The 14,754-nt window shown below is 35.7% G+C and overlaps 2 protein-coding genes across 3 annotated transcripts in view; one reads left to right on the top strand and one right to left on the bottom strand.

Moving 5' to 3' along the window:
* P2RY12 (purinergic receptor P2Y12) overlaps positions 1-10,742 on the top strand; it is a 46,817-nt gene extending 36,075 nt beyond the window's left edge. The window contains 2 exon segments of one of the 2 annotated variants that reach the window (NM_001194370.2): positions 6,407-6,571; positions 8,310-10,742. In NM_001194370.2, coding sequence (NP_001181299.1) covers positions 8,324-9,352 — 1,029 coding nt within the window. In that variant the 5' untranslated portion in view covers positions 6,407-6,571; positions 8,310-8,323 and the 3' untranslated portion in view covers positions 9,353-10,742. 2 annotated transcript variants of the gene reach the window in all.
* MED12L (mediator complex subunit 12L) overlaps positions 1-14,754 on the bottom strand; it is a 337,419-nt gene that overhangs the window by 84,841 nt on the left and 237,824 nt on the right. The gene's annotated exons all lie outside the window — the stretch shown is intronic.

Below are 14,754 nucleotides of genomic sequence, written 5' to 3'. Positions count from 1 at the left end.
TTCCTCTGAAAAATGGGGTAACATCCCTTCCTTGTACGGTTTTTGTCAGAAAACCTGAGATAAAGCATGTAAAATGCTTTGAAGCATACTGGATAGTGTTCACTACCGTTAATTCACATACTAGACTTCCACTCCTCCCCTGCACATCCCCCACACCCACACCAAACTGCATTACTCAACATTTCACCAAGACTCTAGGGCACTTCCTCCCTTTGCTTTTGTTCGTCCTTACACTCTCATAGCTGCAATTTCACTTGCTGAAATGCTATGTACAAATACAGTGTCAGTTCCCTCACTCTGTCACTCCAGTTTATTGAAAACCTCCCCACAGAAGGAGTAAGGAGGGGAAGTAGACTTCAGAGCATTTATTACAGTATAATTCACTTATTTCCTAGGTATTTGTTTAATGTCTGTCTCCCTTATTAGTGTGTAAATTTTGTGGAAGACTCCACGTCTGTTTTGTTCATTTTTATAATCTCCTTAACAGGCAATGAGTTAGCATTTAATATTTGTTGAATACACTAAATACAGAATAAGCGGACTAATGAACAAATATATAGCCAAAGGAACAGTGCAGAGATGATGATAAGAACAAAAATTAGTTTTGTAAGAAACTTTACCTGATGATTAAGTGTTGAGAAAAATGAAGAGGAGATGTGAGAGACAAAGCTAGAGCAAAAAAGTTTGTAGGGTGAACTAAGTTTTAGTGGTGGGAATGAAGACTAAGAAGCAAAATGAAGAGGTATCTAAGAAGTTAGGAAACGATCAGGCTTTTGAACCCAAGGAGTAAATGTGCATCTCATTGGACTTCAAGATGTACCCACTAGTTAAAATCTGTTTATAATGTATAATAATAAATAGCATTGCTTATATTACCAAATAATTATTATTAAATAATCTATATATAATGTATAAAAATACATTAATACATTATAACAGCAGGGAACTTCTGAATTTACATGTAAGTGCAAGGAATTTGAAGGGTAGGTAGAAATGTGTAAATGTCCAGTAACTGGTTTGATATGGGCCCTAACACAGAGGTGACAGCTCAGGAATAAGGGCAATATGTCAAGTCCTGGGAGGGATGCAAAACCTTCACATTATGTTTAGCTAAGAAGGGCTGAGAGAGCTGAGATGGTGAGGGGAGAAATAAGCCAGCAAATGGTGCACATGCACACTCTTTAATAAGATAATATAACTCGGGGTCACACAAGTCAGGGGAGGGGATACATAAGAAAGAGCACCACTGACGATGTCCAATGGGGTTAAGAAGTCACAATGGATGTGACCTCTTACTTGTTTACTGAAAAACTATGTGTGAACCTCAAAAGAGAAGTTTCTCTAAAGTGGCAGGGCACAAAGCTAGGAAACAAGGGGTTGAAGTGAGAGGTGGTGACGAAATGGTGAAGGTAGGGAAGTGACCCACATTTACCAGGAGTTGGGCATGAAGAACAGCAGCTTGAGAGGAAAGAGAGCGTTATGAAGATCATCAACAAACTCTTGTTTCAGACCTATCTTTCAAATAAACAAATTTCCATAGTAAAAATCGAGATTGGGGAACTGATAACTGATGATAAAGGATATAAGAGACAATGGCCTCTTAGCTGAATTAATACGGAAAGAAAGAAAGGAACATCTTTCTACCTGACCATCAGAAAAGAGGAAAATTAGTGAAAATAAAAAGACATTTTGAGGTGAAGATGACACTTAAGAAGCTCAAATCGTTCCTTGGCCTTGATATGCTCAGGGAGTTGGGTCAAGGAACAAAGTCATGAGTTGAGAACGCGGGGATAAAATTGAAAAGTTAAAGCAGCAGGCAGTGAACTGGAAAACAATCACTGCTCAGTCTCTATATGGGGTGCAAAGACAGTATCCCTTTCTTAGCATTAATATTTTCAGGGAACTCATGATAGGTGTTACTATAGTAGTCTTCAAATAGGACAGGCAGAGGCATTTTAGAAGCTACTATTTTTCAAGAGCCTACAAGATTTGTTTACATCAGTTTTTTATACAAGTAGAAAATGCAGGCTGGCACGGTGGCTCACACCTGTAATCCTAGCACTTTGGGAAGCCCAGGCAGGAGGATCACCTGAGGTCAGGAGTTCGAGACCAGCCTGGTCAACATGGTAAAACTCCATCTCTACTAAAAATACAAAAACTAGCCAGGCGTAGTGGCAGGTGCCTGTAATTTGAGCTACTCGGGAAGCTGAGGCAGGAAAATAGCTTGAACCCGGGAGGCAGAGGTTGCAGTGAGCCAAGATCGTGCCATTGCACTCCAGCCTGGATGACAAGAGCAAAACTCCATCTCAAAAAAAAAGAAAAAAGAAAGAAAACGTAGAAGCCTTCAAATAGCAATTTATAACAAATGAGAATAAAGTCAACCTAAGAAAATATACCAAATATTTTCAAAAGTATCAATGATTTCTGCTTTCAACTTGGTGTTTAAACACCCTCAAGTTGCACAGTTGTAAATAATATTAATAATCTGAGATAAGCACCCAAAACTTACTCACTTGTTTATTCCCTCAAGGATACAGTTGTTGGACAAGGAAAAAGCATCAACTGGAGAGTCTATTACAGGAGATGTCAGGCTACCACTTTTACCCTAGTCCACCTGCTGCTATTGAATTGAATGTGTCATCTCCCCTATAAACTAAGTTCTAAAAACCTCATCCTTTAGATCAATTACTTTCTTTCTCCAGATATTATCTTACACTCACAGAGACTTAATAGATAAAGAAACTAGAAGCATGCATGCCTAAAACCCTGGCAGGCTTGTTGTACTACATTAATTAAAACATGTCTCTTGAGTCAAATGTCCTTAGAAAGAAGAAATGGAGTTAATGGAATTGAGGTCTGCTCTAATTCATCTTTACTTCTTTAAAATAACTGATTAGAAATTTTGCCAAAATGTGTGTGTGTTGACAAAGATGTGATAATGATGGTAAGATGATCAGAGCTGTGTATTCTCCTTTCACCTTATTCACATTTTCTGAGATTTCAACAATGATTCAATTATCATAGAATTTTAAAACTACTAATGTCCTTAAAGAAAAATGAAAAAGATCTCACTCAGAATAAGCTTTCTTTCTTCCAAACACTAATAAAAAACAGATGAAGTAGATGCAATTCCTTCTGATAAAACAAAATATGGCACTTCATACTTCCCAGTACTCCCTAATTTTGTACGCTGTACTTCAAATGCAAATCCAGTATATATCCGGAAGTCAACTGCACACAGCAACCTATCACATCTCTAAGAAAAGCAGTAAAAACCAGTCTTCAGAAACAATAAATGCATTTAGTTAAAATTTTTAGCTTATTAAATAACTCTTAAAAGATGCCTTAAAACACTATTTCTTTCAGCTGAATCTTTCAATATACCATACTATTTTGTTTGGAATAAAACAAGTTCATATAAATGTTTCATCAGGAATAAGCCTCGAGCCTGGGAGGAAGAATGGATGTGCACATGGATGAGGAAACTGTTACAGGAATGAAGATATTAAAAGGTTTTTTTTTTTTTCTTTTATCATTAGTAACTATACACAAAGTGGAGTATATTTTCTGTAAATCAAGAAAATAGGAGGCTGATTTAACTAGATTTGTATATGAAATCTTTGTTCTACACAGCTTATAGTCCACAGTATGACTGATATTTATATATACTGGTCCTCTAATTACAAGCAAAACACTTAAGACTGGGATGTCAGATAACTAGGTCACAAGACAGCATTCTTTTTTGCAAAATATTTCAATGCCCAAGACTCGTTATTTTTGGAACCTGTTGATATCTAACCTAAATTTCTGTATTCCAATGAATAAAGCCAAGCTAGCAGACATGACTATGCACTGCTTTAAAACACACGCCCTCAAACAAAATATTCATCAATGTCAAAATGACCACATTTAGAACCAGAGACCACTAGAACTAAAACAGCCTAAGAGCTAATCAAATGTCATAATTATATTTCTATCCTCCTGCCCAGTTCCAAAAGACTACAGGTTTCAGAGTAATCCCATTTGAAGCAAACATTTTCAGACAAGCAGACTACCTTTAGTAGACTTGGTAAAATAAAAACCAATTAAGCTACTTAAAAGTAAAAACTCTGTTCATTTTTCTAACTCATCTCAATCATACAAAATAACCAAATCAACCAAAATTAGCTCTGTTCCCAACACTAACACAAATAACTACAAACTGTATGTGTTGATGTTATTTACTAACGAGATTAAAGTATATATAACTTGCTCTGCTTCTATTCATATGAATATGTACTTCTGTTACTGAGTTACTTTTCACTTAAAGATTTGTGTCACTTTCAACATTAAGTGGTCTAACTGGCAGCCTTCCTCCAATGAAAAAATGTTATCAGAGGTGGTTCGTAAATAGGTATGTGGTTGTGAGTTAGAAATCAGAGGAAAGATAAAGTTAATTTAGATCAAGAACTGAAGCCCTTCTTTTAGCCCTCAAATCCCTACTGTTAGCCCTTCTAGAAGTTTAGAAATATAAGTTCTCAATAAGGTAGTATAAATAACCTAAATTAGTTTTCCTTTAATATGGCAGATTGATTTGTTAAAAATAATCATCATTTTCTTGTATACGCCTTGTTTCATCTGACGGTCTTAGAAAAAGCATCAAAAACATCTTTCAGCATTTACAATTTGTTGTAAAGGCAAGTATGGTGCTTATTTTACTGAAAGACGTACAGCCATCCCATACATGAGATTCACCTCTCACTCCTGGGCCTCTTAGTGGGAGAGGAGTTGAGGAGAGGGCATGATAGGGAAGATTCTCAGGTACAGAAATTCACAAATACAGATTCTAGGACTAACTAGACAGCACAGGTCAGAATGGGGTCTCCATCTAACTTCACCGCTCTGCTCCTCAGTTCCCTTCATCCAGAGAATGAGGATGATAAGTGGACTTCAGAGAGTAGTTGAGATAATAAAGTGAGTTAATTCATGACAGTATAAGAAATTAAATATTGGCAACTATTATTTGAAGTACATACGGCATAAAAGCTCTTTTTAAAATTGTGGGTCTCTGACAAATAAGGAAGGTGGAGATTTGTTTACCACAGAAGTCATATTTAAAAATAACAATAAAACTCTTTCCGAGAGTTTAGTATCAAACTAATCCCTTTAAGACGACGAACATTTGGGGATTATTACATGCCTGAAATGACTGATGATATTAATAGCTTCAAGTTCTAAATGGCAACAAAATTCTTATATCCATTTAAATCAGTGGTCCTCACATTTGAGTGTACTGAGCATCAATGGAAGGCTCACTAAAATATAGATGCAGGGTGGGGCACCCCAGAGTTTCTGATTCACTCAGCTAGGTTGGTGCCCACAAATGTGCATTTCTAGCAAGTTCCCAAGTGATGCAGAGCTGCTCGTCTGCATTTTGAAAACCAATGAAGATATTTAACATGTAAAGATATAGACAAACACTCAAAATGCAGAAGAAATAACCAAAACATGTGTTCACAGCAAAGGCACCAACACAAATGATTTCCACTGATAACAGAAGGACATTGCAGTTTGAGATACCAGGGGTGCGTATTTCCACAAAGCAATATTTACATAAAGTTAAAGCAGCAAAACACTTTGCCCTTCAATCTCACCCCTAACATATTTTTTGCCCTTTTGGTTTCAAAGTTAAATAACTATAAATAATTGTGATACAAGGATGCCTTAATTTAATGTTATATTTTCCCAAAAACTCAAAGTTAGGTAAAGAAACAAACAAAAAAAACTGTTTATATTTAAATTATATTCAAGAAAAGCACAAAGGACACTGTAAATAATAAGCCTGGCAATGGATACAATCACTTTTCTAATGTAATTTTGGAATCTGCTAATTTATAATAGAAGGAAGCTGTTTCACCTACAAAGGAGTTAATCAAACACAGGTTTAAAATAATGACATTATTAACCAAGGAAAAAACAAAGGGCCAGAGACTTAACATCTCTAACCAGCACACATTTTGAGTTAACGTAATTACTTGTTAGAAGAAAATACATCACCCAGTGTTGTACACAATATATTTCAGATAAATTAACCACCCAAGAAAGCAAGCTTAAAATCTTCTCCAGGAAGCAGACTGCGAAGGTTTGATCTCAACTTGGATTTATCGTTTGCAGAGAAAATAACCATAACTCGAAGTTATAAACCATCAACTCTATAGCAGGTTTCAGCAAAAAGCCACAAGATTTTAAATTGCTTTTTAAAAGATGACTTCTCAGCCATCCTCATCCCACATTTCCTGGGAAATAAAAGCAGAAGTCCTAAAAGAGGAGAGAGAGAAATTCAGTGTCTGCATAGCTTTGAGTCCAGTGTCTGAAGACAATCTCTGATTGTAAAGCCCTCTCTTCCTCTCCTTCTATTTCTCTATAGAACACTCAAGACTTTACTGATGAAAACTCAGGAAATTCTCTATCACAAAGAGGTTTGGCAACTAAACTAAGACATTAAAAGGAAAATACCAGATGCCACTCTGCACGTTGCAATAACTACTATTTACTGGATACATTCAAATCCTCCAGAATCAACGGTTATCAGGTAATGTTATTTCTACAAATACTTGACAAATATATGTATTTACACTCTGATATGTGTGTATATTTTTGTCCAAGTTTCTCTTAAAATTGTAAACCTTAATAACTATCAATGCAAGCATGTATTTGGAATAAAAATAAAAATTAAAATAGAAGTCTAACTAATGTCAGAGACAACTATTAATTAACCTCTTCATTAAGAAAAATTATATAAAGCATAGAAATAAAATATAAATGGTCTTAGTTACCTTGCCTCAAGTATAAAATGAGATTTAAATACAGATAAAGGGAGCTGAAATTCTCAATGTCAAGAATACTTGTTAAATAACTTACAGATTTAGCAAAATGTATATTCACAAAGTCAAATTTCCAAAAGTGTCAGAGATGAACTAAGACCATACAGCAGTAGCAGGGAAGGTTAAAATCATTGATCTTGTATTACAAAATATTAGGTTTTGTTTAGTATTATTTTAAAGTGCTAAATAGGTGAGGAGATGTTGAAAATTGAAGCCATACTGTGACAACATGATTCTTAATCATTTTCTTTCCATAGTTAAGGATAGAAAGGAATTCCACGGACATTTTGGGAAATTTAAGTGCTACATTCATTTATCTAAATATATCTTACATGAAAGTTATTTTTTTAAATTTGTTATTTGTACTTTGAATATATCTCTGATTAAGAATATTTTATGTAGAATCAATTTCATTTATCTCTGGTGAAATAAAAGGATTACAAACATCATTTCAAATTTCTAAGATGTAGATGCCATATAGCATATTCGAATCACTTGTTAGTTTTCTTTACAGCTGTCTATTGTGGTAATAACCTATATCTTATTTTAGCTACCATTACACACTCCACAAATCTGGAAAGTATGCCCTGTTTTGAGGAATGCCAACTCATGACCATATATACACAGGCCATTTGTCTCTCATTTTTTTTTTTACTGTTTTAAAATGTACACTGAATGATATTCAAGAAAATGTATGCAGCAACTTCAAAACACTGAGCAAAGTTGGAAATAAGATATACACGGGTTAAAATATTTGAAGCAGAATAATGAATCTCTGTGAGGCCAATTTTTGAATGAGTGACTGGGCAACACAGAGGCAGGAATATCTTCCAAATATAAAGAAAAAAGGTTCAGCTTTTTTTTTTTTTTTACTGATTCAGTATTTTATTTATTTAATAAGTTTCCCAAGAGTAGTTTATACCAATTTCTTCCCCCTTTTTTATTACTTTAGGATTCTAATGGGCAATTATCCATCATTTCTCTCTCAAATGTTTTGACGGTACTACAGGAAAAGAAGCTCAGAAATAAGGATGGTGGGGGAAAAAAGATTGTGAATAGAAACCAAAAAGCTAAAAGGCATGGATGGGAAGCTAGAGAAGAGTAAAGCACAGCCCCATTATTTCTCTTCTAGCTTTTGCATATAAATATGAGTGAGCTCTGAGTCAAAATGTGCTTTAAGAGGGAAATATTCAACAAATAAAAAAATACTAAGCATCTATAACTTCACATATTATACTTCACATCATTTCTCTTCAGCAGAGATGCAGTATTTGCTGCAATGAAATATTTTGGGATTCAGTTTTCTGTGTTCCTACTAACTACTACAATGAAGATGAGAAACCTCAACTTTCAGAGAAGGCTGTATCCAAAAAAGTTACACACAGAAGTAACAGCAACAGTAACTACCTCAGGCTGAAAATAACCATCCTCTCTCTTGTTCTCTAGGTAACCAACAAGAAATGCAAGCCATCGACAACCTCACGTCTGCGCCTGGGAACACCAGTCTGTGCACCAGAGACTACAAAATCACCCAGGTCCTCTTCCCACTGCTCTACACTGTCCTGTTTTTTGTTGGACTCATCACAAATAGCCTGGCGATGAGGATTTTCTTTCAAATTCGGAGTAAATCAAACTTTATTATTTTTCTTAAGAACACAGTCATTTCCGATCTTCTCATGATTCTGACTTTTCCATTCAAAATTCTTAGTGATGCCAAACTGGGAACAGGACCACTGAGAACTTTTGTGTGTCAAGTTACCTCCGTCATATTTTATTTCACAATGTATATCAGTATTTCATTCCTGGGACTGATAACTATCGATCGCTACCAGAAGACCACCAGGCCATTTAAAACATCCAACCCCAAAAATCTCTTGGGGGCTAAGATTCTCTCTGTTCTCATCTGGGCATTCATGTTCTTACTCTCTTTGCCTAACATGATTCTGACCAACAGGCGGCCAAGAGACAAGAATGTGAAGAAATGCTCTTTCCTTAAATCAGAGTTCGGCCTAGTCTGGCATGAAATAGTAAATTACATCTGTCAAGTCATTTTCTGGATTAATTTCTTAATTGTCATTGTATGTTACACACTCATTACAAAAGAACTGTACCGGTCATATGTAAGAACAAGGGGTGTAGGTAAAGTCCCCAGGAAAAAGGTGAACGTCAAAGTTTTCATTATCATTGCTGTATTCTTTATTTGTTTTGTTCCTTTCCATTTTGCCCGAATTCCTTATACCCTGAGCCAAACCCGGGATGTCTTTGACTGCGCCGCTGAAAATACTCTGTTCTATGTGAAAGAGAGTACTCTGTGGTTAACTTCCTTAAATGCATGCCTGGATCCGTTCATCTATTTTTTCCTTTGCAAGTCCTTCAGAAATTCCTTGATAAGTATGCTGAAGTGCCCCAATTCTGCAACATCTCAGTCCCAGGACAATAGGAAAAAAGAACAGGATGGTGGTGACCCAAATGAAGAGACTCCAATGTAAACATACTAACTGAGGAAATATGTCAATCTCTTTGCGTTCAGAACTCATTAAAGCAAAGCGCTACGTAAAAATATTAACTGACGAAGAAGCAACTGAGTTAATAACAATGACTCTTAAAACATGTAATAGAAGATTTACAAAAGCAATTTTCATTTACCTTTCCAGTATGAAAAGCTATGTTAAAATATAGAAAACTAATCTAACCTGTAGCTGTATAGTATCAAAACAAATGACATCCAATTGGCATGCTGCATGCAAAACTACACAGAATTCACGTTTTGCAGAGTTTTGCCAAAATGAGTAATCATATAATATCTACCGTAATGTTTAAAATACATTATTGCTCACGATTTTATTTCTTCATAATCAACTAAGGAAGAATTATCAATTGGATACAATCTTCTTACAAAAAATGACACTTAAAATGTATATATATCCTAGCCCCTAACCAAATCCTGACCTATTGGGATACTTATAAAAATTTGAGTAAGTGGGATACACAAAGAATAATAACTATTAACTTTTAATTATGAGCAAAAACCTAAGGGTTAAATTTAAACTAATTGAAACTGTATTTGATTGGACTTAATTTTTTTGTTTATTAAGAAGATACTTGAAGAAGACCTTTACAATAAAGAGAAGAAATATCAAAGTCATTAAAATAAGGAGAGTTACTTTTATGATATTCTAACACTAAACAATATAGAAATATTTCCTTAATTCTAGAGAAACTAGTTTTACTAATTTTTTACAACCTCAATAATACCATCATTGACACTTACCTTTATTAACTAGCTTCTAGAAAATACCTGCTAATTAGGTTAATGAACATTTTATGTTAGTGAAAAAAATTAATTAAATATGATTACAAAGTTGCACAGCATAACTACTGAAAGTGATTGATCCATTTGTAATTATTTGTTTGTACTGGTGTGTATAAAATACAAAATTTACATTAAACTCTAAATCACCCTTTGGTGTAAATTCTTTGTTCAAAGATATTAGATACCATGACACACCTTACCATATACAACTACATCGAATCCAGTTAAGAAAGAACTAATGCCAACACTTTTATTACATGTTATTGTGCAAAGTCTCTTCTAAAGATGACATCTCATTTCAATAAGTTCAAATGTAAATGATAAAACAGGTCAGACTTATGACATGCAGTCTAATTCTACACAAGACATATTCGCTATTTTAACATAAACAAAACATATAACACATGTGGAAGTTTACATCACTTATCTCAATTTTGTATGATCCTCAGAGGTGACTCTCAAAGGAGGAACAGATATCAACACCTAAATATAATGCCAGAAGAAATAAAAGGGTGTATTGTTGTATAAAGTTCACTGAACTTTAATAATAATCACTTTTATCGAAACCCTACACAACCTCTGCTGAGTTCTATTTCAGTACGAAGCTGAACTCATTTAACTACTAAGTGGTATTTATTTCCAACCAGCCACATTTCCTTCTCTGGCACCACTAAAAGTGAGCACTTAGTGTCAATGGAGATATAGGGACCATTCATATAGTATATAACCTATATACTGCTGGGATAAACAGCACTAACAATTTCTGCTATGTAGACTAATACAGTTCACTCTAAAATCATATGCATAAATTTATATGTTCTATAGGAATACCAGGATATTTGAGGTAGAAGATAATCTAGAGATCAACTAATCTAACCTTCTTCTTTTGCATCTAACGGAAATGAAAGGCAGACTTATCCCTCCACCCATCCAAGTCAGGGGTAGAGGCATGGATTGAAATCGACTACTTCACAGTGTCATGGAGGTCAGATGTTGGGAGACTGCAGAGTGGACACAAACTACCCCAAAAATCTTTGTCACTGAGATGACAATTTCCACAAGAAAAGAAATAAACAAATGCTAATAGTAATATGGTATTTTAGTAAAAATAACTGAAAGTATTTGGAATTACTTATGTTTCATGGGTATGTATATATGCCATAGAAATTTTACATAAAACTCTAAAATCACACTTTGCTGGGATTTCTTTATTCAGATAACTTAGACATCATATACACCTACATCAAACTAAACCCATTAAAAACAGTGTGAGAGTATTTATGGATTGCTCATTATACATAAAACACACCACTATCTCTAGTTTTTGGCATATTAATATATACATTAACCCCACATTTCACAGTTTTTTGTGGTTTTTTTTTTGGAGATGGAGTCTCGCTCTGTCGCCCAGACTGGAGTGCAGTGGCACGATCTCGGCTCACTGCAAGCTCCGCCTCCTGGGTTCACACCATTCTCCTGCCTCAGCCTCCCAAGTAGCTGGGACTACAGGCACATGCCGCCATGCCTGGCTAAATTTTTTTTTTTTTGTATTTTTAATAGAGATGGGGTTTCACAGTGTTAGCCAGGATGGTCTCGATCTCCTGACCTTGTGATCCGCCCGCCTCGGCCTCCCAAAGTGCTGGGATTACAGGTGTGAGCCACCACGCCCGGCCCACAGTAAGTTTTATTTTTTTAAATGAAGCCAAATTCTGTAGACTCAGGTCCAGACGTGAAAAGTTCAAAAGATGAGACAACAAAATGTAGTCTTGCCCATAGCCTCAGTGGCTTACAAGTCCTAAAGGTATTGGTTATTGACAGTTTTTCTCAGTGATTTCTTACAGAAAAGGTCTAAAGCAGGTGTTGGCAAACTATAGCCCACAGGCCAAATCCTAGCCCACTGCCTATTTTTGTACAGCTTGGGATTTAGGAATGTTTTGTTTTCATTTTTGTTTTTAATTATTATGGATTATAATTTGTTTTTAATTATTATGTATTTAATTATTATGGATACACGACAGCTGTACATATTTATGGGAGTAGAATGACAGTTACCAGAGAGTCATGGGGAAGGAGGGTTATAGGGACTGGTAAATGAGTACAAAAATACAGTTAGTGAGAAGGAATAATATCTAGTGTTCCATAGCACAACAGGGTGACTACAGTTAAAAATAATATATTGTATATTTCAAAGTAACTCAAAGAGTGGTTCCTAACAGAAAGAAATGAATGCCTGAGGTGATGGATATCCCAGTTACCCTGATTTGCCCATTACACACTGTACACTTATGTAAATAATATCATTTGTACCCCTTTTCAAATGTTTGTGAGGAAAAAAATCAAATGAATAAAATTTCATGCCGAATGAAATTTATGTGAAATTCAAATTTCAATGTCCATAAATAAGGTTTTATTGGAACACAACTATTCAGGTTTTATCTACGGCTGCTTTCATGCTATGACAGAGCTGAGTTGCTTTGATGTAGACTGCATGGCTCACAAAACCGAAGTATTTTCTAACTGGCTCTATAAAAAAAAGAAGACTGGGGAACCTGGCACAGGCTCACACTTGTAATCCCAGCACTTTGGGAGGCCGAGGCAGGCAGATCACCTGAGGCCAGGAGTTTGAGACCAGTCTGGCCAACATGGTGAAGCCCTGTCTCTACTAAAATAATTCAAATTAGCCAGGCATGGTGGTGGGCACCTGTAGTCCCCGCTACTCAGGAGGCTGAAGTAGGAGAATCGCTTGAACACAGGAGGGTGCAGTGAGCCGAGACCCAGCCACTGTACTCCAGCCTGGGCAACAGAGTGAGACTCCATCTCTAAATAAATAAATGAATAAAAATTTAAAGAGAAGACTGCTTCTCCCTGGACCAGTACTTTAAAAACAGGCAAAAAAAAAAAAAAAAGCCTTTTTGGGGGGGGAAAAAAAAAAAACCTCTCTTTTTGTACCTAGGTGTTTCAGTCATTTTTTCACTGAAAACATCTGATCCCTATTCACTGCCAACACTCAAAGTGTGATCACAATACTGCCAGTGGGAACTAAAGATGTGGAAATACACTTAATAATCAATAGGCAGTGAGAAATCACCTGATTTTTTTTTATGATTTTTTTTTTAATGGAGCAAGAGCATGAAAAGGCAATTTCCAGGAGAAATACAAATGGCAAAAAATATGAAAAAACACATATCATCAATAAGGAAATAAATTTATATTTATATTACATGTATTTTTCACTTACAGGTTTCAAATTAATTTGAAATATTTTTTTTCTTTTTTTGAGACAGAGTCTTATTCTGTCACCCAGGCTAGAGTGCAGTGGCGTGATCTCAGCTCACTGCAACCTCTGCCTCCCGGGTTCAAGCAATTCTCTGCTTCAGCCTCCTGAGTAGCTGGGATTACAGGCACCTGCCACCATGCCTGGCTTATTTTTGTATTTTTAGTAGAGACAGGGTTTCACCATCTTGGCCAGGCTGATCTTGAACTCCTGCCTTCATGATCCACCCGCCTTGGCCTCCCAAAGTGCTAGGATTACAGGTGTGAGCCACCGTGCCCGGCAAAGAATCCCACTCCTAATGGAACTATAAATTGGTACAATCTTTCTGGAAAACTATTTGAAAATATCATTTAATATTTTGACAACTTTTTCCTAGAAGAAGGACTGAGTCAATAATCCTTCTTCTAGGAAACTTCCTACAAATATGTTAGAAAAAATGCTCAAAAATATATGGACACATACACGCTCTATAGCATTGTTTTTAATAGAGAAAAACTATTATTGTAAACAAACTACATGCCCATCAGTTGCAGCTTAACTATGTTAAATGTATGTAGCATAACTGACTTTAAATTTGATTGGCATGTCATTAGAGATATGCAGATCAAAACCACAATGAGACACCATCTCACACCAGTTAGAATGGCTATTATTTAAAAGTCAAAAAATAACAGATACTAGTGAGGTTGTGGAGAGAAGGGAACACTTATATACTACTGGTGGGAAAGTAAATTAGTTCAGCCACTGTGGAAAGCAGTTTGGCTTTTCTCAAAGGACTTAAAACAGAATTACCATTTGACCCAGCAATCCCATGATTGGGTATATACATAAAGGAATACGCATCATTCTATCATACAGACACATGCAAGTGTATGTTCAACACAGCACTATTCACAAAAGCAAAGACATGGAATCAACCTAAATTCTCATCATTGGTAGAATGGATAAAGAAAATGCGGTACATATACACCATGGAATACTATGCAGCCATACAAAAGAAAGAGATCATGTCCTTTGCAACAACATGGATGAAGCTGGAGGCCATTATTCTAAGCAAACTAACATAGGAACAGGAAACCAAATACCACGTTATCACTTATAAGTGGGAGCTAAACACTGAATTTATATGGACACAAAGAAGGAAACAACAAACACCAGGACCTACATTGAGGGTGGTGGGAGGAGGGTAAGGACTGAAAAATTACCTAGCTGGTACTATGCTTATTACCTGGGTGACAAAATAATCTGTACACCAAACCCCTGCAAAACACAATTTACCTATGTAACAAACCTGCACGTGTACC

The sequence above is a fragment of the Macaca mulatta genome, chromosome 2 (assembly GCF_049350105.2).
Source record: "Macaca mulatta isolate MMU2019108-1 chromosome 2, T2T-MMU8v2.0, whole genome shotgun sequence".
In the NCBI taxonomy this organism is placed as follows: Eukaryota; Metazoa; Chordata; class Mammalia; order Primates; family Cercopithecidae; genus Macaca; species Macaca mulatta.
The sequence above is the reverse complement of the archived record's forward strand: the minus strand, read 5'-3'. Positions and strand labels throughout refer to the sequence as shown.